At 39.8% G+C, this 24,365-nt stretch overlaps 1 protein-coding gene across 1 annotated transcript in view; it reads left to right on the forward strand.

Annotated features, from left to right (window-relative positions):
• Positions 1–24,365, forward strand: part of ATP8A2 (ATPase phospholipid transporting 8A2) — a 491,575-nt gene that overhangs the window by 307,215 nt on the left and 159,995 nt on the right. The window contains exons 27-29 of the mRNA XM_055317488.1: positions 6,304–6,378; positions 13,229–13,351; positions 15,437–15,515. Coding sequence (XP_055173463.1) covers positions 6,304–6,378; positions 13,229–13,351; positions 15,437–15,515 — 277 coding nt within the window. The remainder of the gene's footprint in view (positions 1–6,303; positions 6,379–13,228; positions 13,352–15,436; positions 15,516–24,365) is intronic.

A 24,365-nucleotide genomic window follows, 5' to 3' on the forward strand; every position in this document is an offset into this window, starting at 1 on the left:
CTCTGACCTCATACATCTTACACAAGGTGGGACAGACCAGACAGGCAGCAAGCAGTGTGACAAAAATTATAGATGTGACAAGCTAACAGAGAAATGTACATGGTACAGTGATAGATATTAACAAGGTCTTTTTTCCTACATAATTCTTTAATGTCATACTGATTTGTTGTAATAATCATAGAGATGTATAAAGAAAAATAATTTCTCATCTGCCTCCATTCCTGTCCAGGTACTCAATAGGAACAGTTTAACTAGGCTACCTTCCTTTGCACTCATACAAAGACATTAAATTTATGGCATCTTTCTTGTGATTCTACAAAAAAAATGGATTTTATACACTGGCTCAGTTCAACAGAGCATGTTACTTTTGATCTCATGGTTGTGAGTTCAAGTGCCACATTGGGCATGGAGCTTACTTTAAAAACAATTTTAAAAAATGGATCCTGTACACATTAAGACTTTCTTTTTGTTTGCTTGCCTTAAAAAGTCCTTATGAGTTTTATAAGTATATAGTGTTGGCTGTTAGCATTGTACGTATCCAGAACCAACTCAGAGAAAAATCCCCAAAGATTTTAGAGCTGAAGCCCTGCCCATTTATTACAGTAGTTACTATTTATTTTTTTAAAGATTTTATTTATTTATTCATGAGACACACACACACACACACACACACACACAGGCAGAGGGAGAAGCAGGCTCCTGCAGGGAGCCTGATGTGGGACTCGATCCCGGGTCTCCGGGATCAGGCCATGGGCCAAAAGCAGCACTAAACCACTGAGCCCCCCGGGCTGCCCAGTAGTCACTATTTAATGGGGACCACTCCATCCCATAATTCATTGGACTGAAACACTTGAGGGGGAAGTTTTTAGAGTATCTTGCTGTTACTACTGTTATTATTATTACCATTATTATTTCTGACAACCCTTGCTCTAGAATAGCTTCCTTGAATTTTTTCTTTTAATTTCCTTTCTACATACCTAACTACCAACTTACCTGTTTATTTTGCCTTTTCTTTTGTCAATCTATACTATTTCTTTGTCATACATTCCCTCACTTACATACCTATAGATTTAAAATTTTAAAAGGTAGGTGCTTAATATTTTACAGACTTGCTACATTCACTCCCTAATAAAGAACTTTCAGGACTTTTTTCCCTGCACTATTTGCTTTGTTTTATCTTTTGCTTTCCACTATTAATAATACCGAAAACCAAGAAAGGTTTTTATATGGAAGAGCTTTTATTTATGAGAATGAATTTCTAAAACTAGGAACTTTTAGATGAAGTATATGCTTATTCTTTATCCTACTACACGTTGCCAGATCAAATTCCAGAAAGATTGTGGCCCTTTGACTTTTAACAGGTATCTTTAATGCCAGTTAATCAGCTCAGACCCTGACGTGCAAATCAGTAGATCATGATGTTATTGCCACTTCAGCAAGAAACCATATGGCTAATTTATTTAATTATTCCCTGTAGGGTACTTTCCCACCTCAGTCTTCTACCCTGGGTCTTGGAAGAACAGAGTAAATCGAGGAACAGGTCCTCCCTTTCCCAAATGAGGCAATCATCTAACTATGTCGACTGTTAGTTGAGAACCTGAGTGGCAGCAGGTACAGCCCACTGAGATTGTGCAATGCGGCCAGGACCTCTAGACGGGAGTCTGTGCAATTAGCCAAGACAGTTACTGCATTTTTGGCAGTGAAGCAGCAGTTAAAGCAAAGAAGGATCTTTTTCCAAGAAGGAAAAGCCATTTAATAAGTTTGAGTCAGTTTGCTCATAACAGCCCTACATTTGAGGACCAGAAACCCCAGGAGCTTGGCAAGTCAGTGCTTGGCAGGTCTTCCCACCAACTCACCAAGTCTGAGGCCGGCCAGGCAGAACTTGGCTCCCTCTGCTTTGACTGTATTCATTTAATAGCATTCCTAGTTAACAAGAAAGTGAAGGCAGGAATCTTTCTCCCCATTAATCCAGAAGAGCAAAATGTAGTGGCTCTAAGCACAGTCCAAGTAACTCCATCAGCAGGGAAACAGGCTGTCTGTTTGCCTTGTGGGGTGTATGCACTGTTGGATGTATGCAGCTTGGAGGTTGTGGTCCACCAAAAATGACATTAATGTTTAGGAATCAGGCAGTGGTTTCTTTTTTATATATGAATTAAAATTTGGATATGGCTACCCAGTGTGAAAGTCTGATTTTATAGTGTGTCAGGGAGCCACTGATACCTGTCTCATGAATAAATAAAATAAAAACTAAGTACATTTGTATGAATTATTTTAAAATACAGTGTGTTCTCTTTCCTTTTTCCATTTCACCTATGGAACTCTTGCCAAAATGAAATCAAGTTTGAGTGTTTACAATGTAAGAGAAAACCAGTTTGTGGATTTTGAAATTAGGAGATGGATTTTTTGTTTGTTTGTTTCATTTATTTTGGTTTTAATTTCTTTTTTCTCTGCAAATATTTCTGATGAAATAAACAGGTCTGATCATCTAATGATGGATTATTTGAATGAAGATTGAAATTGAATTGGAAATGTTGAGAACGAGCGTGTTTATACTTCTCAAAAAGCTGCAGCACCACCTGCAACTGATAAAAATTAGTACAAACATATCAAAAATCTTTAGAGAGACATGTGGCCAAGCCAGTGCCAACTTGGACAGAATCAGAGCACTGGCTGCTTAGAGGAAATATCCCAACATTCAACTAATCAAGATGTTAATCCAAAGTAAAGATTAAAATGTTTTACATGGTTCAGGATTGCTTGGAGCAAAGGTTAATGCTGAGAAAGAAATGGTTGATTTCCTAGGATTTTTTTCCCTTATTGTCTATTTTCCACAACATGAGTGTCTTAGTTACATGGAGTTCACTCAGTCTTTAGAATAATTTCTCATTAACAATTTATAAAGATATGTTTCTGGTATAAGGATCTCAGTGTGTGAAGTTCTAGATTCATAACTGGTGCTACCATGGCCTCTACAGAAAAGAGCCTATGGTTCTATGTATGAGATCCGTCCAGGGGGGCAGGAAATGAAGCTTTCTCAACCCACAGCCTGTAAACACAAATATAAGTTGCCTTTATCTAATCCGCCACATACCATTATTTTGCTTATAATAAACGTGTTACACTGAGATTTCTAACTTTATCAGGTTGACTTAATAAATTTATTTTTCACCCAGTGGTGGCACTATTGACATTTGAGGCCAGATGATTCTTCGTTGTAGGGAGCTATGCTGGGCATTGGAGGATATTTAGCAAAATCTTCGGCCTCTACCCATGGAATGCTAATAGTACCCTCACGAAGGTGTCCAGCCATTGTCATTGCCTTCAGAGGAAAAATCAATCCTAGTTGAGAATTACTGCTTGAAATAGTTTTGTAAATAAAATATGAACATGTTTTGAAAGGTTCAGAACTGTACAAGAAGTATGAGAGTCCATACTACCTCCTGAAGAACACTTCTGCTGCGTAAAAATAATGAATATTATGTTTCTTTTATGTCTTCCGGAAAGTTGCCATGTAAAAGTATGTACAACTATCCTGCACAGTCATGACCCATTTAACATATACCTTGATATTTTTCATTTTAACATATCTATGAGTTTTATATTACTTTTTGAAATGTCTGCCCAGTGTTGCATTGTTAAGGATGAACCATAATTTGTTAGACTTGTTTCCTTCTTTGATATCTTATACATCTTATTTTAGCTCGTTTCATGAGAAGCCACATTTTCTTTCGCTCTTCTGTGTTTCTCAGGAGCATTCAAGATATTCTTCTGCCCTATGACCTAGTTCCTTCTGTAGAGATCATTTCATATTATTGTCATTTATTTATCTATCATACTATTTCATATACATATATATTTGTTTTCCTTCTTATTTTCTGATGCTGTCGAGGGAAGAGGGGCTGCAGAATTGTCTCAGAACACTTTCTCATCAAATATTTGCCTCTTCCACCCTGGGCAGCTGTCACTTTGCGGCAATAAGTACCTCCCTCACCACCATTTCTTCTCCTTTGGCGAGTTGGAGGGCCCCGTATCTCACAGTGAATGCCTGTATGTTATGGGTTTTCTGTTGGATGAATTTGCATTTATTTCTTTCCAGGTTCCCTCGGTCAGTCACCACCCAGTTTACGGTCATTTAGGCTCCATGCTTTACCTACCATCCTCCTCACTTGCTTCTTGGGGGAAATGGTGTTTGCGAGTACATAGCGCTTCACCTTCATTTTGCTTGCTGTGCTGAATAGAGCAAGGGACCTAGGCCATGTCTTGTCCCTGCTTCTAGATTTCACCCTTTAAATAAGAGTTGGTTCACCTGTTTCTTGGATTGTTTCCTATTTCCTGGAAAACTTTTTACTCTGTAGGCTTTGTCTATTGGCAGTCCCCCTTGTTTGAGGTAATCTTGTGTTTATTATTTCTGTTCTGTGTCACCTGTACTTTAATAAAGACTGTCCCATAGTTTCATTGAAAATAGCTATTTTCTATTTTCAATTATTTTTTCTTTTTTCAATCGATAGTAGGGGAAGAGGAGAGCTATAGAAATATCACTACTCTACCTTCAACAAAAGATGAATTAACTGAATTAAGCAATAAAATAGTTTGGTGTTCACTAGACATTTATTAGTGTTTGTTCACTTGTTTGAATAGGAGAATATAGAAGTAAAACGTAATTGTGAGGAAATAAGGTTAAAACTCTTAAAACAATTTACAAATATGCTTGAGTCAGATGTGGATTCAGGTTCTCATTGCACCAAAAGTTTGGTTGAAGTGTTGATTGTCAAGGCCTCAAGTGGTTAGAAAGCTGTGCGATCGGAAATGTTGTTTTAGGGGACAGCTAATATTTGAACAGATGTAAAAATATTCTGAATGCAGAATACAGCACAAACTTCTGATTCTTAGTTCCCCATCAGTATTTTTTGACTGAGAACGGCCATGCCTTATGGGGACCTCTTGGGAGAAAGTTGGATTTAAGAGTGAGTTGGCATATGGACAGATTTTTGAAGGTCAGTAAGGTCAGCAAGCTTATCTTAGGTTTAGGGGAGAACTGTATTAGTATTTTGAACCAGGGTACAAGATCCTGAAAGCTGTGCTTACGAGAACTTCATCTGGCATTTGAATTGAGTTGTATTTCATTTGATCCCACTGGAACTCGGTGAGTCCTTTATGTTAGGTATCACACTCAGTACAGTTATACAGTGTAGGGAACAGTTCCTCTTGCAAGAAGGAACTTGCAAGAAGGAACTTAGTCTGGTGGGTTCAAGAAGCTGATTTGAAAAATTCTGACTCAGTAACATTGCAGTAGCAGAGTGGATCTCAACTCTTACTATCATGGAGTAGTTCCTCTGTGTTGTAATTGTAGTTCTACTATAGTAACAGATTCAGTCTGTCATGCTTTTTACCACTAAGGTGGATTCTGTGATTCACATGGGATGCTTTAACGTCTACCCCCAAATCACTGGAATCCTGTTGTATCCCATAAATTTAGATGACTTTTAAACAGCAGCATTTTGTATTCCATTTTTCCATATTCACTGCCTTCTAAATCACGTTTTCGTTCATCCTCATGATGGCTCGCCCCTCTTCTGTTGCACTCTTACTGCTCCACGTCTTCTCCTAATTATGCCTGCCTGATGGCTCCTTCTCTAAAATATTTTTATTCCCTGGCATTTTGCTCTGCAGTTGTTTTTATGTTGGTCCTGCTTAATCAATTAGAATTATAGTCCACTTGAAGACATAAATAATCGTCTACATTTTATTTATTTATACATCCCATGTTACTCCAGATGATTTGAGCATGTTTCTTCAATATTACCACCTTTGACCTTTGCTGAAGTGGTGGACATTCGATTAAGGAGGGTCGATATTTTATGAGCTAAACACACAAATGACCAACAAAGGAGTTTTTGTTGTTTTTTATTTATAGTTTTTATCTGTTTGAAGGTCCAACAAAGATAAATCATATTAAGTCAACTTTATAGGGAAAAAGAGCATGAATTTGAGACTCTTCCAGTCAATGAGAAAGTGTCACCACAAAACATATTCAAAATAAATTAAACATAAGTTGCTTTTCCGTAAATGTGTGCACATTAACAAATTGACATATGCCTTAAGATACATTTCCCTTAAAATATCGGTACATGTGATATTGGGAACTTACATTTTATGAAAGAACGACCGCCACGTCCTGTGGCTCTTTATCCCTCAGCAGCTGTGTCCAGCTGGTGGTCCTCATTCCCCCTGCTACTTCTTCAGTGAATGGAAACATTTAGGTCAATATTGATATAAAACTTCTTGAACTTTCTTCTCTTTCAGCTTTGGTTCGCCTTTGTTAATGGATTTTCTGGGCAGATTTTATTTGAACGTTGGTGCATCGGCTTGTACAATGTGGTAAGCATTCTCCATCTCTATCAGATAGCATGCAGAACTTCAGTGACATTCCTTTACTGTTTATGTCTGGGAAGTGTATCTAAGTCAATCATCTGTATACATAGCAGGCAGCACAAATATATCTTTAGAGCCTTTGTTGCTGTGACACATCCTGCAGAAGCCCGTGCTCTCCACACATGGTTTCAATCATAGCAGATCATTCTTGAATAACCCCATGAAATTATTAACCCATATATCTTGATAATAGACCCTTGTTACCTCCTTACTAAATGCCTGCACAACATTTCCATGTTTTTAGCTCAAGTAGAAACTTCTGAGCTACATCTAAACCTATTTCACTTCATAATTTTATTTCTGAACTCTTAAACATAGATACACATATATAGTATGTAATCTAGTGTCCTTTCTGTCCTTCTTAAAAGAGTATCTGTCCTTGTGGAGGAATGTTTTCTTCCACAGCTAGTGCTAAAATAATGAATGCTGACTCCCAGCTCCCATGGTGAATGGTAATCAGCTTATTAGGTATTTTTCATGATTTCACAGTTCTTTTTTCATTGCTTCACTATCATGAATTCAAAAACTGGAAACAAACATAAACTGTAAGCCAAAATGATGAAGTATAGCTACTTAGCTTCTTGTTTGGCAGGGATAACTAACTGAGGGACTCACAGCTTGGTGCTTTAGAGACCCCAGCATGCAACATTTCAAGTTGTACTTTCTCATGTGTTTTGGACACTAATTCTGACATTGCCTGCCCTGGGGGAGTTTATAGTCAGAAGCAGCTATCATAGGTAGAAGTAGACAGAAGTTACCAGACATACAGTACACATAGTGATGCTATAAATATTTACAGCTTGTGTATACATTTGTGGCTGGATGTGCAAGTCATCTATCCACTCAATCCTTTTTTTTTTTCTTTTTTTGGTAGCTACAAGGCTAAGATGCTGTGTATAAGATGCTGCATGTGATAGGTTCCCCAGCCCTGTGGAGTTTGACAAGTTAAGAGGGTCAAATGGATAGACTAAGCTGCCACTGAGCCTGAGTTCAGATTTTAAGCAGCCTGAATTTAGACAGTGTTGGTCAGTTAATAAGTGTGCTACGACCAAGCATTAGTGAGTCTGTTGCTAATACTTAGGCTCAAAAGGCAAAGCTGACCATGGTGAGAGCAGGGCTGAATCAATGCCCATTCATCACCTGTGCTGGAACAGCTCCCCTGACTCACCTGCCACATGGATAGAGGCTCCAGGACATTCCCTCCAACCAATTGTTCACTTTGCAGAACTTAACTGTTTTAGTAGATTAAAATTATGCTCACTGTTCCATAATGATTTAGTGCCAGAATGGGTCAAATCCATGCTCATATATATATTTATAGATAGGAAGCTGAGACCTGTGAGACTGTGCTTTAGAGCTCAGGAATGAAATACAAATCACCTGGTCACATGATGCATGGAGGTTAGCCCTACTTTGATGCTCAGCCATGAGAGCTAGATTCTTTTCTTAGTTCTGTGCAGCCTTGGGCAATTCAAATAAATCCAACAAACTTGTATTGAGGACCTGCTCTGCATAAGGTGCTGAGAGGCTATAGAACAGTGTTGGTCAAAATATGGTCCACACACCACTTACATTAGAATAACCAGGATTTGTTTGAAGATGCAGATTCCTAAGCCCCATCAGAGTTTCTCAGAGATAGCGAGAAACAACATTTTAAACACATTTTTTTAGTAATGACTGTGCATGTGAAAATTTAGGACCTGCAATGACTTTTGATCCCTGAAGTTGGGAATGTGTTACATGTTCTTTGTGTCCCCCAGACTTTAGAAAAGACAATATTGTGGTAGAGAAGTGAATTTCAAGGTGAAATGACCCTCTGTCACTCCAGTCCACAGTACAGGTGTTGGAGTGAGCTGCCAGCAAGTGGTGGCAAAGTTGGCATGATCAAGGATCTGTAAAGTGATGTCAGAAAGGTGTTAGCCTTCAGAAGTTAGTCATGCTGAAAGGGCCGAACCCTTTGAGAACATGGAAGCTTATCCCCACAGAAATGGTTTGGTAACTTTTATTTGAAACTCAGAAATATTGCCAAAAGAGTACGAAGAACTATATTAGATTCCTCAGTTATTAGCATTTTGTCCTCATTTGAATTGTCTCTCCACGCATGTACATGTGTGTGCACACCTCTCATGGGCAAATATGCATACACCCATAGACATGCATGTGCGTGCACACATAGGCACGGGCACTCATGGTGCACACACACCAACACAGTGATTTCCGAACTGCTTGAAACTAACAAGACATCAGGCCCTTTTACTGCTTAATACTTTGGTGCATAGATGCTAAGACCATTCACCTATATAACCACAGTAGACTGATCGAAATCTAAAATTTAGCATGGATACAGTACTATTGTCTGATCCACATTAGTCCATATTCCATTTTTGCCATTGCTGTTCCAATAATACCTATTTAGTAAGTTTTTTGCACTCCAACCTCATGATACAAGAGACAGTTTGGGACATCCAAGACGTTCACTAGAGCCTACCTCTTCTGGGCTGGATTTCCTCTTGCCATTTTCTCCAGACAATTTTTCAGCCTTGCTTTGTCTTCTTCTGTGCTTGCTCTTTATATTTGATTCCCCAGGCCCACTAAAGTAGCAAGTCATCATTTCTCACAGCAGATTAAATGGCATTAAAACTGACTTGAGGGCAGCCCATGTGGCTCAGCAGTTTAGTGCCGCCTTCAGCCCAGGGTGTGATCCTGGGGATCCGGGATTGAGTCCCATGTCAGGCTTCTGACATGGAGCCTGCTTCTCCCTCTGCCTGTGTCTCTGCCTCTCTATCTGTTTCTCGAATAAATAAATAAAACCTTAAAAAAAACTGACTTGAAACTCTTAAATCTCTCAGAATAATGAATGAATGCCATCCCATTGGATTCTCATTGTATCCATAGTCAGATTTCTCCATCATTTTATTTAATGGCTACAAGAATCACCATGATCAGATAGATTTCAGTAAGATTTAAGCTCTTATTTTATTAAGAGATAATTCTTAATGTGTTTTAAGCTGTTTCAAAAATTTATCCCATTTAATCTTATCAAGCCAGCATAATTTGAAGAAAAAAACTGTGAGCCAACCTCACTCAAAAACAAAATTAGAAAAATTCTAAAAATAGCAGCAAATAGAGTTCATCAATGTATCAAAAGAGTAAAATATTTGACCAAGTAGGTTTTTTTCAGGAATATAGGAGGTTTAAAATTTTTTAACTTTTTTTATTTTTAAACCTTTCTAAATATCATCATATCAACAGAAGAGAAAAGAAAAACCTCATCTCATCAGTGGATGCTGAGAAAGTATTTGAGGCAAGTCGGCTGCCATTCCCAAAATAAGAACTCTAAGTAAATTAGGAAAGAAAGAAGCCAATTAACTATAAGCCTGACTATTTTTATATTTTAAAAAATGGCATATTGCCATAAATGGTAAAATTCTTAAACAATTTCATTTTAAATAAGAAATTAGTCAGGAATGCCTGAAATCACTATATAATTCAGCATTGTTTTTGGAATTTTCAGCAACTCTCAAGAAAATTTATTACAAATACTAGAAAAAAATGACATCTGTGCTTATATAAATATGCACACAAAAAGTGGCCTTTTAAATGTGTTCATATGTGACTGGATATCTAGAAAACCCAAAAGATACCTGTAAAGAAATACTAGAATTATAAGAGAATTTATAAGGTGACTAGATACACAATAGATATGTAAGAATCAATAGCTTTTTTCTATCCTAGCAATCAATAGCTTATTTTTTTAACTCTAGTTGTGAGCACTTATAAATACAAAGGTGTAATAATTCCTTCATATACATCACATAGGAATAATTTTTATAGTACCAAATAGAAAAAAGTCCAAAATTTTATTGAAATATACAAAATAGAGTTGAATAAATAGAAAGGCATATTATCCTTTTATATGAGAAGATAGTATCATTAGAAAAAACTCCTCTAAATTGATATATAAATTTATGTATTCCAAATAGAATCCCAGTGATTGGTAGGGGGAATGGGAGTTGCATAAAATGATATCAAAGTATAAAGAGAATTAACACGTACCTGTGAATAAATATGTAAAGTACAAAAAAGAACAATTTTAAGGGTCAACTTCTCTTTCTGAAGCATCAGACTATACTACAAACCTGTAGTAACCAAGTTAATGTGGTGCTGACAGGAAATTGGACTAATAAGTTAGAGAATCCAGAAGTAAATTCCAGTTTTGGATTCCAGATCTGTAATATGTGAGAATTTAATAAATCTTCGCAAAATTACAAATCCAAATGTCCAACAAATAAAAACATGCCTGAGCACACTGGTAGTCAGGGAAATGTAAATTTTTTTAAAGATTTATTCATTTATTTTAGAGGGAAAGACAGAGTGTGTGTGTGTGTGTGTGTGTGTGTGTGTGTGTGTGTATGAGCAAGTGCAGAGGGTCAAGAGGCAGAGGGGGAAGGAAATAGAGAAACTCTTAAGCAGACTCCACACTGAGCACAGAGCCCAACTTGGGGTTTAATCCCAGGACCCTGAGATCATGACCTGAGCTAAAAACCAAGAATCAGACGTTCAACCAACTGTGCCACTCAGGTGCCCCAGGAACGTAAATTTTTTAAACTAAGAGTTAATATCTTTGATTTTTTTTTTTAGTCTGGAGAATATTAAATATAACACCCATTGCTGATAGGGAAGAAGGGACAAGATTATTGTTGTCTTTTGTGAAGAGAAAGGTAAACTTTTTTTGAAAGCAACCAAGCAGCATCTTTTAAAATTTAAAATAAATGTATCTTTTAACTCCACAACCCTGTTTCTGAGAATCCTTCCGATAGAAATAAAAGATAAAGTATATATGTTATAATATATTGTGGATGTTTATTATATAATGTTTGTGGAAACAAACGAATGCCTATCTATAGGTGAATGGCTGAAAAAATACAGTGCATCAATTCTTATGTGGGCCTGAAAAAGATTGCATTAGTGTCAATCCCAAGGGACTTGAAGCACATCCCATAATGTATTGTTTTGTGAGAAAAATATGATGAAGAAAAATGTATATAATGTCTTGTTTCTGTAAAAACAAAGAACGATCCCCAAACACTATGTGTACATGATATATTGTAAGCAGGGTGAAAATATGGTAGATCCTACTGATTGGTTGGCTACTGGTAAAGGGTGAGAAGATTTGAAGTGAGTAGAAAGTCAAGTGGAAAAGGAAAAAAAAAGTAAGTATAGCAGTATAAAGTATGCATTATAGCACCTTTAAGCAAAACCACAAGGGTGAGTTGATATACTGAGTGTGCAAAGCTTGTGAGATGTTTGTTAGGAGCACTTCCCTTAAACAGATGACTTGTATTCCTATGAGAGAGACAAGTACCACCACTCTTGATCCTTTTATCCTGGAAATCAAGAGAAGGCTGAAAGCCCAGGGCTGTTTTCCTTTTTGCTCTTGGGTGAAAGAGGAGCCTGCAAGTTTTATTGGCCTTTCTCCACCACATCTCTGATTGTTTTATCCTAAGAGATTTAGAAGAGGCTTATTTATCTGGACTCAGGCTCTCTGTAACTGGTGTACACAGAGTTCTCAGAGGCACACATCCAGTTCCCACGGGCTTGAGGGCTAGCTGGGTTTGTGGATAGGGATTTTCCCGAAGCATCACATGCTAAACAGTGAGTGACCCAGTCTCTGACCCATTCCCAGAACCAAGTAAGAGAATGACCTGCAGGACGGCTGCACCCTAAACTAATGGGCTTATTCTAAACCTCTTCTCCAGGATCTAGCTTTCTTTTTCCAAAACACAAATATAAGCGTGTCAGTCCCTGTAGATTACAGGTAAAGGTAAAAGTCTCAGAAGGCAGCATCTTGGGTAGTCAAGAAACTCGTGGTCATGTCAGGTTGCTCTGTCTCCTTCCCAGTCTTGTCTTGTTCCATGGCTCAGCCAGCCACCATCCTGGATGTCTTAGAGGTGCAACCCCCACCCCTAAACGTCCCACAGGTGTTTATACCTGAAGCTTTGTTAGGGGATGCTTGTTTCCCAGGAGTGCTTCCTGCTGCACCCCTCTCCCCAAAGTCCCTTGTTATCCAGTCCCTTACAGGCCAGGCCCTCTTTGGTCCCAGAAGCCTTTCCTGACCCCCCCTTCCCCTTCTCCATCCTCTCCCCCATGAGTAGTTTTGCAGAGCTCTATGTTTTATGTGTTTATTTATACGGCTGCTGCCGGCTGCCCGTCTCCACCTCTGCAGTAGACCGAGTTCCTGGAGGTCAGGGACCTGCTTCTTTTCCTTCTTCTTCTGTCTTTAAATCTCTGTGCGTGTTCTTGGTGCTTATCGCAGTGTCTGGCGCGTAGTTCATTCCCAATAAATGTTTGTCAAATGAAGAAATGGAAAAAGTACCTCGTGCTTCCTGAAATTTGAGTATAAAATCAGAATGAGAAGGTGTAAAACTGTGCCACAGCAATGCTAAGGGAAAGCAGGTTGCTTCACAAAACCACCTAAATCACCGCTAAAGCCACCTAAATCACCGCTTGTTTGACAAAGGAAGGCACTTGTTCATTAAACGTGATTTCTAAGCTAATCGAATATTTACGGTGGTGTTTTTCATGGTCAATGGATTCATTTTATGCTGATGAAGTAACAATTAAAAACAGTCTTTCATGTACTTGCTTTGTGTGAAGGGTGTCTGGGGAATTGTGAATCATTGAATCTCATGTTCGGACTTGACCGAAAATTAAGTCATCACTCAATAGAACGGAAACACCTAAACTTGCTTGAATCGGGAAGTCCTCTTTTAATGGCTCATTGTTCTCCACACAGATTTTCACCGCACTACCACCCTTCACTCTGGGAATCTTCGAGAGGTCTTGCACCCAGGAGAGCATGCTCAGGTTCCCACAGCTCTACAAAATCACCCAGAATGCAGAAGGCTTCAATACAAAGGTATATGGTGTTATTGCAAAATTGTCCCCTCAGAAGGGCGTAGGCACTGCTTGATGTCTTCCAGCTCAAGTGCACCTCCTGTGAGAGAGCTAATGGATTAGAGAGAACGTTTGAGAAAAGGTGAAACCCCAGCCCTCTCCCAGTAGACCAAGCTGGTGAATTCAAGATGCCCACTTGGAAAGGAAGCTTCCGTGTTGCACGTTCAGTTCCTGTGTGTGGACTCCTTTCCTCTTGTCCACATGTACCTCTGACACTAGTCTGGCCAGAAGTACCCATGGCCCCACGTACCTTAGGATCAGCTGTCAGAGACTCCCCTTACCCTTCAGAAAGCCCTACATGAGGCGGGCTGGAAGCTTGCCTAACAGAGCCTTCTCACCACCATGGCTTGGGTTTTTCATTGAAAAGAAAACATTTCTTTAGCTAGCGAGTCAAATTGGCCAGATGTCAACACAGGAATCAAGTCAGTCATAGGTATTTTCTTTTTCAGACTGGAGAACCAGCAGAGAGAAATCCTCTAGACCTAAAAGGTATAAGCAATCCTACAAAGGGCCAAGCAGAAGCTGGGTTAGGTGTTACCAGGATTCCGCAGTCAGGACTGGTGAAGGGGAATCTCACAGGGTCTGCCAGTCATAGCTAAGTGGCAAAGTTGGTTGAGGGCCACTGGCCAGAAGGGAAGACATGTGCCTGGCTTGGTGCAACACGCCTGTATTGCCATGTTTCTGTCTTAGATTTTTGTGCAGGAGGGAATTAGGAAGTTGAAACAGGTTCATTTAAATATTTTAACATTTTGAGAGAGGTCGATTAAATTACTGGGCACGGGTTGTGTGCAAGATTTGCTTGGTTAGCCACCGTGGCCTGGTAAGGATGACAAAGGAAGTCCTCCGTAAGAGAACAATCTATGAAGCCATTGTTTTGAGCCAGCTAGTCTCCCTTCAGAGCTGCCTTATTTTGAGGAAAGCGTTAGGCACATCCAAGACAGGAAAAAAACAAAATGGATACTCTTGGTCCTAGTGTCTTCCATACCAGGGAAGACTCAGATGAATAATTGTATCAGTCCTTGTTTACTATTATTTTATCAGTGGGAAGTATGGCCTGTTGGTTCTGCATTCTTTACATAAATCCATTTTTTACAGAGCTTGAATTCAAAAGCCCTGTAAGATGGAAAGTAGGGAATGGACCCACCTAAAAGGTAGTAGAGGCGAGAATGCTCCAAGACTTATTTACAGATACCTTGGAGATTTTTTTTTCTTTTTTTTTGGTGGGGGGTGGGGTGGGTTAGGAAGTCAGGGAGAAGGAAGAAAAACATGAACATTTAAAATGGGAAAATCCCATTGTCTTATAATTTTTTTCATTACTTTCCATTTCCCCACCACTACTTTAAGATCAAACTATATGACAATCCCAGAACAATCTGTAGATTTTTTAAATAAATTCAAGCTGGCTTTAGTATCATAGTTCTGTCATCTTAGTATTTAAAAAGATAATTAAAATGCATTTATGAAACTATAATTTAGAAGAAACTAAACTTGTACTCTTTTGTTTGACCTTTCAAGTGTTAAAGAGAATTTTTAAATGTGCATGATATTAACCAAACTTCTAGAAATTAACAAGTTGCTCGGGAGGGATTTTAAAAAGCAAAACAAAGAGAGAGAGCGCCCTGTAGGGAATCTACACTTAAAGTGTTTTTAATGCTTTCAAAAAGTCCACAGTTTCTGTCTCTTGTTAACAACTTTGACCTAATACCTTTCTGTTTCTAGATGATTGTAAAAGTTTGTTGTCTTTCTTTATGATTCTAAAAAAAAATTTTATAATTCATTTTTTGGATGTGGACAGATTACATACTGGTCTGTGTATAAGTGCATATACATTTAGGTCTTTGCTGCAAGGTAATATTATCTGGAGATAGTCCAGTCATTTGTATGTAAAAATGAGGAAATAAGTATTTTTTTAACTTCAAGAATAATACGTTACTTCTGGAGCTACGCAGCACACTGCCAGTATCCTTCACAATGAGGCATTTGTTGAGTTGCACAGAGGTCAAGAGTTGTGGGCAGCTCCTGACTCCCTTGGTTTGTTTTCCCTTAGGTTTTCTGGGGTCACTGCATCAACGCCTTGGTCCACTCCCTCATCCTCTTCTGGTTTCCCATGAAAGCGCTGGAGCATGGTAACGGCTTCATGATTTCAACTGTCAGCAAGTAGTCCCTGTGGTGCCAGTTGTTCACAATTTTTTTTTTCCTGGTTCTGCAGACTGAGAGATCACAAGAACACATTTTAGAAGGAAAACATACCTAAAATCTAATGAGAGCTAGGGCTCAGGTTTATAGCTTGTAGGTTTCATCCATTCTGGCTCTGAGAGCCTATTTTCTTTCCAGTTGCCTGGAGAGTTTAAATGCTAGGAATTCTAAACTTTATTTTTAATAACTGTTTGAATCTTGGATCTTGAAGCAAAGCACTGTACTGCAATGGAACGTCGATGCCACTTGTCCACGAGCTTGACATTTTCTGTTAATTACTTGGGCTTTCGTTTTCCAACCTCACACCCCTATATGCAGAATAACTCAAATCTTGTGAGTGTCTAAACTTACGCCTAGTTCTTTGAAAGAGTCACCCTTATTTGACATACACTTTTCAAGAAAACTTAAAGTTGGAGGACTGATTCAACTGAGAGCTGGACTCTCCTCCAGCTGAAAGACAATGTGTGTGAAATGTGACTGTCTGTATTTGCTCACACTCCATAGTACATCCAAAAGGTTGCCTCCTAAAGAGATACATCTTTGAGTCTTAGAAAAGGAAAATGTATCATGAGAATGCTACTCTTTCATCCCTCTCAAATAGTAATAATCCCCCTGGGAAAAATTACTCTAAATGTTGACTAGACAAGGCCTTTTATTGTTCAGAGAACCGAAGAATATAAAGCTTCCAAGCCTCTTTGTTTCTGAGTCAATGTGTTTTGTGCTTCAAACAGAATGATTCATCCTTACTGATATTCTTTAACCTATTAAATCCTGACAGAGAAAATGCATGCATAGCCAATTTATTATACCCTATGATCTGTTCTTCGAGTTTCATCTGACCTCCTTTTCCTTCGAGGGTCCCTAAGTCTCTAGATCAGGAAATAAAATTTTCTGCTTCTAACCCCACCCCTACAAAGGGCATTCTAGCAAAATCGTGTTCTTTGAACTCTAAAGCTTTTCTGTGATTCATCTTTACTCAGTGTGGATTTTTCTGTATTTTGACAGAGTAGGGTCTACAAACAGAAGAATGTTGAATGTAGTTTGTTTTAGAAGCTCTGCCAGTTCGGTGATAGAAGCAGCTATCATGGCAGCACGATGGACTGGTGATGGGAAGCAATTTGTCTGATGAGTAAGAACAATTTGGGCAGTTGTCCTCTTGTCCCTGCTCTAATACTTAGGAAGACACAGGGAATAGCCTGGACTGACCACAAGTACTCTCTCCGGGCCCCTTACCCTTCTTATCTAGACATTGCACTCTGTTCCTAACTCTGAAGTGCTTGCGTTTGGACTCTCAGATGATTTATTAAATGGTCATTTCTTGCGTGCTTCAAAAAACACTAATGTGGCCCATTCTACAGTAGAGGTGATGGTTTTCCAATCCTGGAGTTAGGATTCTGCACTCCAGGATTATAGCTTGCTGTATATGGTGGAATTGCTATATAGTCTACTAGATGTCATTATGTAAATCTTCATTCACCCAGAATAGCCTATGCTTAAAAGCAGATAGACTCCCAAAAGTTACTAATTTAGCTGAGAGATAGCCCCAAGTGAATTTCAAGTTCATTTCTTCCACCCTTATCTGCTTCCCTCAAACTTAGCAATTTGCCTAGTAGCCAGCCTATAAGATGAGTTTTTCCAGTTTGCATTATCATCACTATCATCATCGATGCCATTATTTACTAAGCTTTCAGGATAGAGATTTTCTTTTAATTGTGTTGTAAACATTAGCCTCTTAAGTGAAACTATATAAATGAAATAAATTGCAAATATTAAGTATATTTGGCAGAGAATTAATTTGTGTTCTTGTTCATTAGTCTATGTCCTCTAACAAATAAATATTTTAGAATTAATTTCTAAATTCTCACTATTAATGCATAGCAAAAATGATTGCATCATTGCCCATTAACCTTTTTTGTGTAATATTTATGTCTAAGAAACTATGGTGGATTCTAAGGGTATTAGGTGAATGAATCAATATGGGTCTTAGCATCAAAGAGTTTATAGTTTGGTTAGGGAGTCCAGATTCGTGCATGGAAACTTCTAGTACAAAGTAGAAAATAATCGCCTCAAGTAAAATACAGATAATACGCTATGGGATTTCAAAGAGCTGAGAGAGAAATGCCTTTCATTTGGGATTATTAATGACTGGCTAGAAGAGATAACATCTAAGCTTAGTGTGGAAGTCCAAGTAGGATCGAGATGTATAGGAATGGAGTCAAGAGCTGAACAAAGTGGGGAATTTCAGGGCAGATGTGGAAATTGCTGTGAGGAATTGATGCCTTCAAGGGTGGAAGACAAGAAAAGGTTTGATAAGGTGAGTGAAAGCTGGACAGCACAAGCTTTTGAATGTGAGGTTAAGAAGTCAGAAGTTCAGTGGAGTCAACCTAGACTTTATTTTTTTAAAAAAAGATTTATTTATTTATGATAGACATAGAGAGAGAGGCAGAGACACAGGCAGAGAGAGAAGCAGGCTCCATGCCAGGAGCCTGATGTGGAACTCGATCCCAGGTCTCCAGGATCACACCCTGGGCCAAAGGCAGGCGCTAAACCGCTGAGCCACCCGGGGATCCCCAGCCTAGACTTTAGATCAAGGAGAGTATCATGATCATAGCAATTTGGGGGAACAATTGTATCATGTCCGGTAAAGTGAATGGTAGAAGGAGAACTAGTGGCAAGAACATTAAATGTGTCTCCAGGTATTTCAGGGAGTGTGTAAGGAGAGTTACATTCAGGAAATGGGAAAGTGCTTAGATAGGAGGGAACATGTTTGGAGAACCTCTTGATTCGCAGAATCATGGCATGTTGGTGATGTGCCAGGCCCTGAGAGTGCACACATATAATATATTCTCTTTCTCACCCCCTGGAAGCTTACAGAAGGTCAGAGCTGATGATCAAGGGGTGCATATATCACTGCTTCATGGCCAGTGTACTGTGTGCTGCAAGGACACAGTCTAGTCTAGTGGGCTAAGGAAGAGGCTTCTCTGAGGAAGTGACATGTATGTTCTTGAAAGAGGAGGAGGGTATGATCAAGCAGGGCAGGGGAGGTGTGGGAAAAGGGGGAGAGAGAGCATTTCTGGCCCAACAAGGCAAGCACACAAGAATCCGAAGAGGTCACAGGCAGTATTTCCCAATATAGGGCCAAGGGGACCTGGATTCCAGACTTTGTTCAACCGCTGATGAGCATTTCAGGATCCTGGACAGTAAATGTCAGTAACCTTCCCTCCTCCTTTCCCTATTCTTGTGCACTATGATCAATCTAAATATGTCTTCACATATTCCCATCATCCCCTCTGAGGTCAGCAATGGCACCCCTAGGTGAGACAGCTACAGCATAGAAGCGAGAGGAGTAGCTGGAAAAGAGGGCAGAGAGGTTAGGTTTAGGTGAGGGTCAGATCAGGAAAACCTAGGTGTGGACTTTTTTCTCGGGAAGGGGTTGGAGGTAGGAAGACTACTGTGTAGAAAAACACATAATGTTTGGTAAGAGCATGAGTTATTTTGGGAGGAGGAAGTAAGTTAGTGGTGGAAATCAAGAAAGATTGCAAGTTTGAGAAGACAGGGATATGATAGCAGATTGGATTATTTGTTTATGTGTGCTGATTTACTGTCTTACCTATAAATGAGTTCTTATTACACTTTGAATTACCACTTAGAATGATGTATCACCCCACCCCCAAAGAAACATTGGAACATGGTACTGATGTGTGACAGACTTCAGGCTGTCTGCCTCTAAGTCCCACCTGAAGCTGTCCCCCAGACTCCACCCCACACCCAGGGCCCTACAGGAGTTTTGCCTGATGCGCTACAGACCCTAGAGTACTTCATTTCATTTTTCCACACTTTGTGGGTTATGTCACAAAGATGGTGAATTTTACTAGTTGGTTCTCTCTCCACTATCCACGAAGAGAGGCTTTGATACATACCAGTGTTGTTCACTTTGGGCACATAATGGCTGGGAAGAAATACTTTTGAGAAGGTGTGAGTCTGTCATTCATTCCTTAGAAAGGTTCCAAGAATTCTACTTTGCTTATTTTTGCGTGGTTTTGGATAGACCTTTCAAAGCACTCCTTTGCTGATGGAGTTTGTGATGATTCATTTCAAGTTTCAAAATAAATTTTTCCACTCAAGCAATTCAGCAAATCAGATTTCTTCCAACCATCACAACCTTATGCTCAGTCCCGTGGCCTGTCTACAGCTCTCACCCTTTGATCTGAAAGTGATTCCAGGTTAAAACCAGAGATGCCACTGTTGCGGGGACCAAAATTCATCAAGACCCGTGGTGTCAGGCCACACTCGGGTTTTCCACTAGTGGATCCAATCTGCATATTTGAGTAATCCTCCTTGAAGTGGAATGTGGTTATTGGCAAAAGAAAGTAAAATCAATTTTGACTTTAAAAAAAAAAAAAGGAAATTTTCAGATTTTTCTTGATGAAATTTAAGAGGAGGGTGATGAGAAAGAAAATATACTTACCAGCAGAGAAAAATTCCTAAAACATTTGTTTCTCAATTCTTCACAGTCCACACCCTGGAAATCATTCCCACCCCTTTTCAGAAGGATATGGATACTCATTCTGTGGGCACTAATTAAGCAGCAAGGGCTTTGGAGAGTTCTGGAAAAGGCCATTTTATACTTTTTAATAAATGTGCTGCCATAAGATATGGTCTCACTCATTTGGGGAATATAAAAAATAGTGAAAAGGAATAAACAGGAAAGGAGAAAAAAATAAGTGGGAAATATCAGAAAGGGAGGCAGAACATGAAAGACTCCTAACTCTGGGAAACGAACTAGGGGTGGTGGAAGGGGAAGGGGGCAGGGGTGGAGGTGACTGGCTGAGGGGACTGAGGTGGTCACTTGACAGGATGAGCACTGGGTGTTATTCTATATGTTGGCAAATTGAACACCAATAAAAAATAAATTTAAAAAAAGATCAGTTTCATAAACTGTGCACATGTATAAAACGTAGCCTACTCTTCTCTGCTTATGGAATTATTGGATCGTTTTAACTTGAGCTTTTTCTGATCTGTACCTGGTCCTGCAAATTTAGCTATTTTATATCATGTAAATCCTGATGACTTGTCTTGCTACACATTCGGCTAAGTTTGGGCAAGGCTGCCATTGTTCTCTGAGATTGCAACTTCTTAAACTCAGTTATTTATTCTTTAAAAAGGAAAAGCTAAGTGAGTCTATTCTCTGTGCCAGGCCAACACTGGCTTCTGGGCATCCAGTAGGAGCCCAATATTGCATTAGTGAATATTTCCCTAACCTGCCTGATGGTGTGACAGCCTGGACCTGCCAGGAGAATGTGCTATTGTAGTCACAACATTTCCCAACCAAAATGCTGTATTTTGGGGATCCCTGGGTGGCGCAGCGGTTTGGCGCCTGCCGTTGGCCCAGGGTGCGATCCTGGAGACCCGGGATCGAATCCCACATCAGGCTCCCCGGTGCATGGAGCCTGCTTCTCCCTCTGCCTGTGTCTCTGCCTCTCTCTCTCTCTCTCTCTCTCTCTCTGTGTGTGTGACTATCATAACTAAATAAAAATTTAAATAAATAAATAAATAAATAAATAAATAAATAAATAAATAAAAATGCTGTATTTTCAAAAGAAGGTATGTGAAACAATAAGCCAACGTTTTGTTCCACTTTAAAAGTCGCTACCGCACTGCACAGATTTACAGACAGAGAGAGAGGCAGAGACATAGGCAGAGGGAGAAGCAGGCTCCATGCAGGGAGCCTGATGCGGGGCTCGATCCCAGGACTCCAGGATCCAGCCCTGGGCTGAAGGCAGCACTAAACCACTGAGTCACCTGGGCTGCCCAAACAATTTTATTTATTTATTCATGAGAGACACAGAGAGAGGCCAAGAGAGAGAGAGAGTGAGAGAGAGAGAGAGAGAGGCAGAGACATAGGCAGAGGGAGAAGCAGGCTCCTTGCAAGGAGCCCGATGCAGGACTCGATTCTGGGACTCTGGGACCATGCCCTGAGCCAAAGGCAGACATTCAACCACTGAGCCACCCAGGCATCCCGCACAGATTTTAAAAGATCGAAAATTAAAAGATCTAGGGATGAACATTAAATGCTGAATGGGACAGAAGAGGGAGTGGTAAGGCCATGTGGCCTCCACCATCTGGAACTCTTTCTGAAAGGAGAGCCTAGTGGAACATCTTCACAAGACCCTGAAGCATCCCAGTGAGGTGAATAGGACGTGCTCACCAAAAGTTAGAAAGACAAAATACTTTGGAAATGTTTTCCCAGAGCTACCTAATTCCTAGAGAGAGCAAAGGACTCCCCTGCAAGAATGTCTCTGATACTCATATTGACCAATCCAGAGACCACACCTCAACCATCTCCTCTGTTAACTCACACACCGGGGACACCTGGGTGGCTCCATGGTTGAGCATATGCCTTTGGCTCAGGTCATGATCCCGGTGTCCTGGAATTGAGTCCCACATTGAGCTCCCTGTGAGGAGCCTGCTTCTCCCTCTGCCTATGTCTCTGCCTCTCTCTGTGTGTCTCTCCTGTTAACTCAAACACCAATACAATGTTCTCCCTGTCCTAAATCACCTTGGGGCCAGATACCAGACAACTAGGGATCACCTCTATAACCCAGAGCCTGCTGAAATTATTCACACCATCCAATCCATACCTTCTCTGATTTGTCCATTCCATCCCCTGAAAACCCCAGTAAAGGCTCTGGACTGTGTTCTCCCTTTGTCTCTTCTGCCTCCTTACTGACCCTGGTGCTTCCCCTTGTAGCCCTGCATGACATTCATGCCTCCTGTTTCTAGGGATCTATAAGTATAAACTTCTTCCTTCATGACAACTATTTCCACGTCTGCCTATCTTACCACATACCACATACCACATCCATTTCATGCATGACCGCTGAATGTATATTCAGCCTTAACATTAGTAGGGGAAGAGCCAGGAGAAGGAGTGGTTGTTCTTAACCATCTCTGGCAGGAAGTTATCCCTCACTTCTGCTCATGTCTGATTGGCAAGGACTGGTCACAGGGCCCTACCCAGGAACAGGGAGCTAAGGATACAAGAGCCACACAGGTGGCTGTTTGGCTTTAACATTCAAGCTCACTCTTCATCATTTTTACCACCTTTTTTTAAAATTACCTTTCTAAGATCCATTTTTAGTAAACAAAAGTGAAAAAAAAAAAACAGATGGAAGTTAAGTTTCATACCCTTGACTTTCTCCAACAGTAATGGGAGTAGAGAGGAGAAAATCCAGCAAAAGGCTTATATAACCAGGAACTTAACCCAGCACTGGTTATGAATGTAATTATAATCACTAACACTTGTATAAACTCTACCTTCTATAAACTCTTTCCAGTATTTTATACTACTCCTTAACAGAGAAAGGAAAAAATAAATTTTCTCTATGTGCATACATAGCTTTGGAAGCAGAAAGAATTGTTTCAGTTACAGTCCAGGCATCTGAGTTGTAAAAATTTGTTTGTAAATTAGTTACTTGAAACTTGGAATACATCTTCACTCTTGGTGTTAATCTAATAGTACCCAGTTGGTGTAGTACCTCCTTCAAATGTCTGCAGTCTTGAGAGGCCCAGAGAGCAAGACGGGGAAGAGACACCCTGTTCATATTCTGGAATAAGGGCCACTCTGAACCAGAGCAGCTGAGCCTTTTGAGGCCAAAGGGAGGGAAAGGGAAAGCAGGAGAAATTTGGCATATGCTCTCCAGCCAAAATTCTTGGCAGGTGCCTGGATGTCAAGGGAATGGTACCCCTCCACCTCATTGCTCCCTACTGAGTCATATGTGAGTGAGGTGCCTGTGATTTGTAATTCAGGTGTTCCATGGATTTTTACTTCATTAAAAGTGCCCACATAAGTTCACCCCATCTGTTTTCTTGATTATTAAATCCTGTCTTCTCTGACTGTACCATACCATGCTATATCTTTTTCTTCAGATTTTGCTTTCTGTCAGAGCCGTTTCTGGATGCATTTATGTGGTTTAGCTGGGTCATGATGTAATGCTTTTAATGAGCATCTAATTGAAATGGCATCTTTATAAAATGTCACCAACCTAGCCCTTTGGAATATTCTGAAGTTAGTTCCTTGATCATTCCGTCTGCTCAGAAAATGAGACATACTTTCCTTACAAATCGTGGGTTTTCCCACAAATATTTTCAGAGAGTTTTTTTTCATGCAGCATTTTTGGACTGTCACTACTAATGTGGAGGGTCCGTGTGGTTTTGTCCCAGTTGTTCACAATCATCTGTTTTAGTGACTATTTTTAAACCACATTTGGCTAATCCTGCTTTGTGCTGGCCCCTGTATCCAACCAGATCTTGCAAATAATTTAAGTCTGGAAGAACAGTGTCATCCGCTGCTGTGGGTCAGTGGATTCTGAAACCCTAGCGTTACGTGGGCCTCTGAAAGAATGAGCTGACTACCTGGGACAGTCAATTTAACACTTTTGATGATATAGTAAACACCATCATTATATTGGGTTTTACATCACATGAAGCCACAGTAAAATCATTCTAAATGTGACTCTGTTTTATCAAAGTAGATGGGGAATATTTCCTACTCTTTTAGGTTCTTCACTCTATGGAAACCTTCCTGTAGACGTTGGGGAGATGCATGCCCTCCTCTCTCATCTCATCTTTCATCTGGGTGAATCTGATTCTCAATTTGCAAAAGGCTGACTGGTCCTAGTTCAGTTAAGGGCCAGCTGTTCTAGTGCAATAGGCAGCTTAATCCTTACCTCTCTCCTTGCTTATTTAAGCCTTTGTGTGCTAATGACGGGTTGCTGTTA

The sequence above is a fragment of the Nyctereutes procyonoides genome, unplaced genomic scaffold, assembly GCF_905146905.1.
Source record: "Nyctereutes procyonoides isolate TBG_1078 unplaced genomic scaffold, NYPRO_anot_genome, whole genome shotgun sequence".
NCBI lineage: Eukaryota > Metazoa > Chordata > Mammalia > Carnivora > Canidae > Nyctereutes > Nyctereutes procyonoides.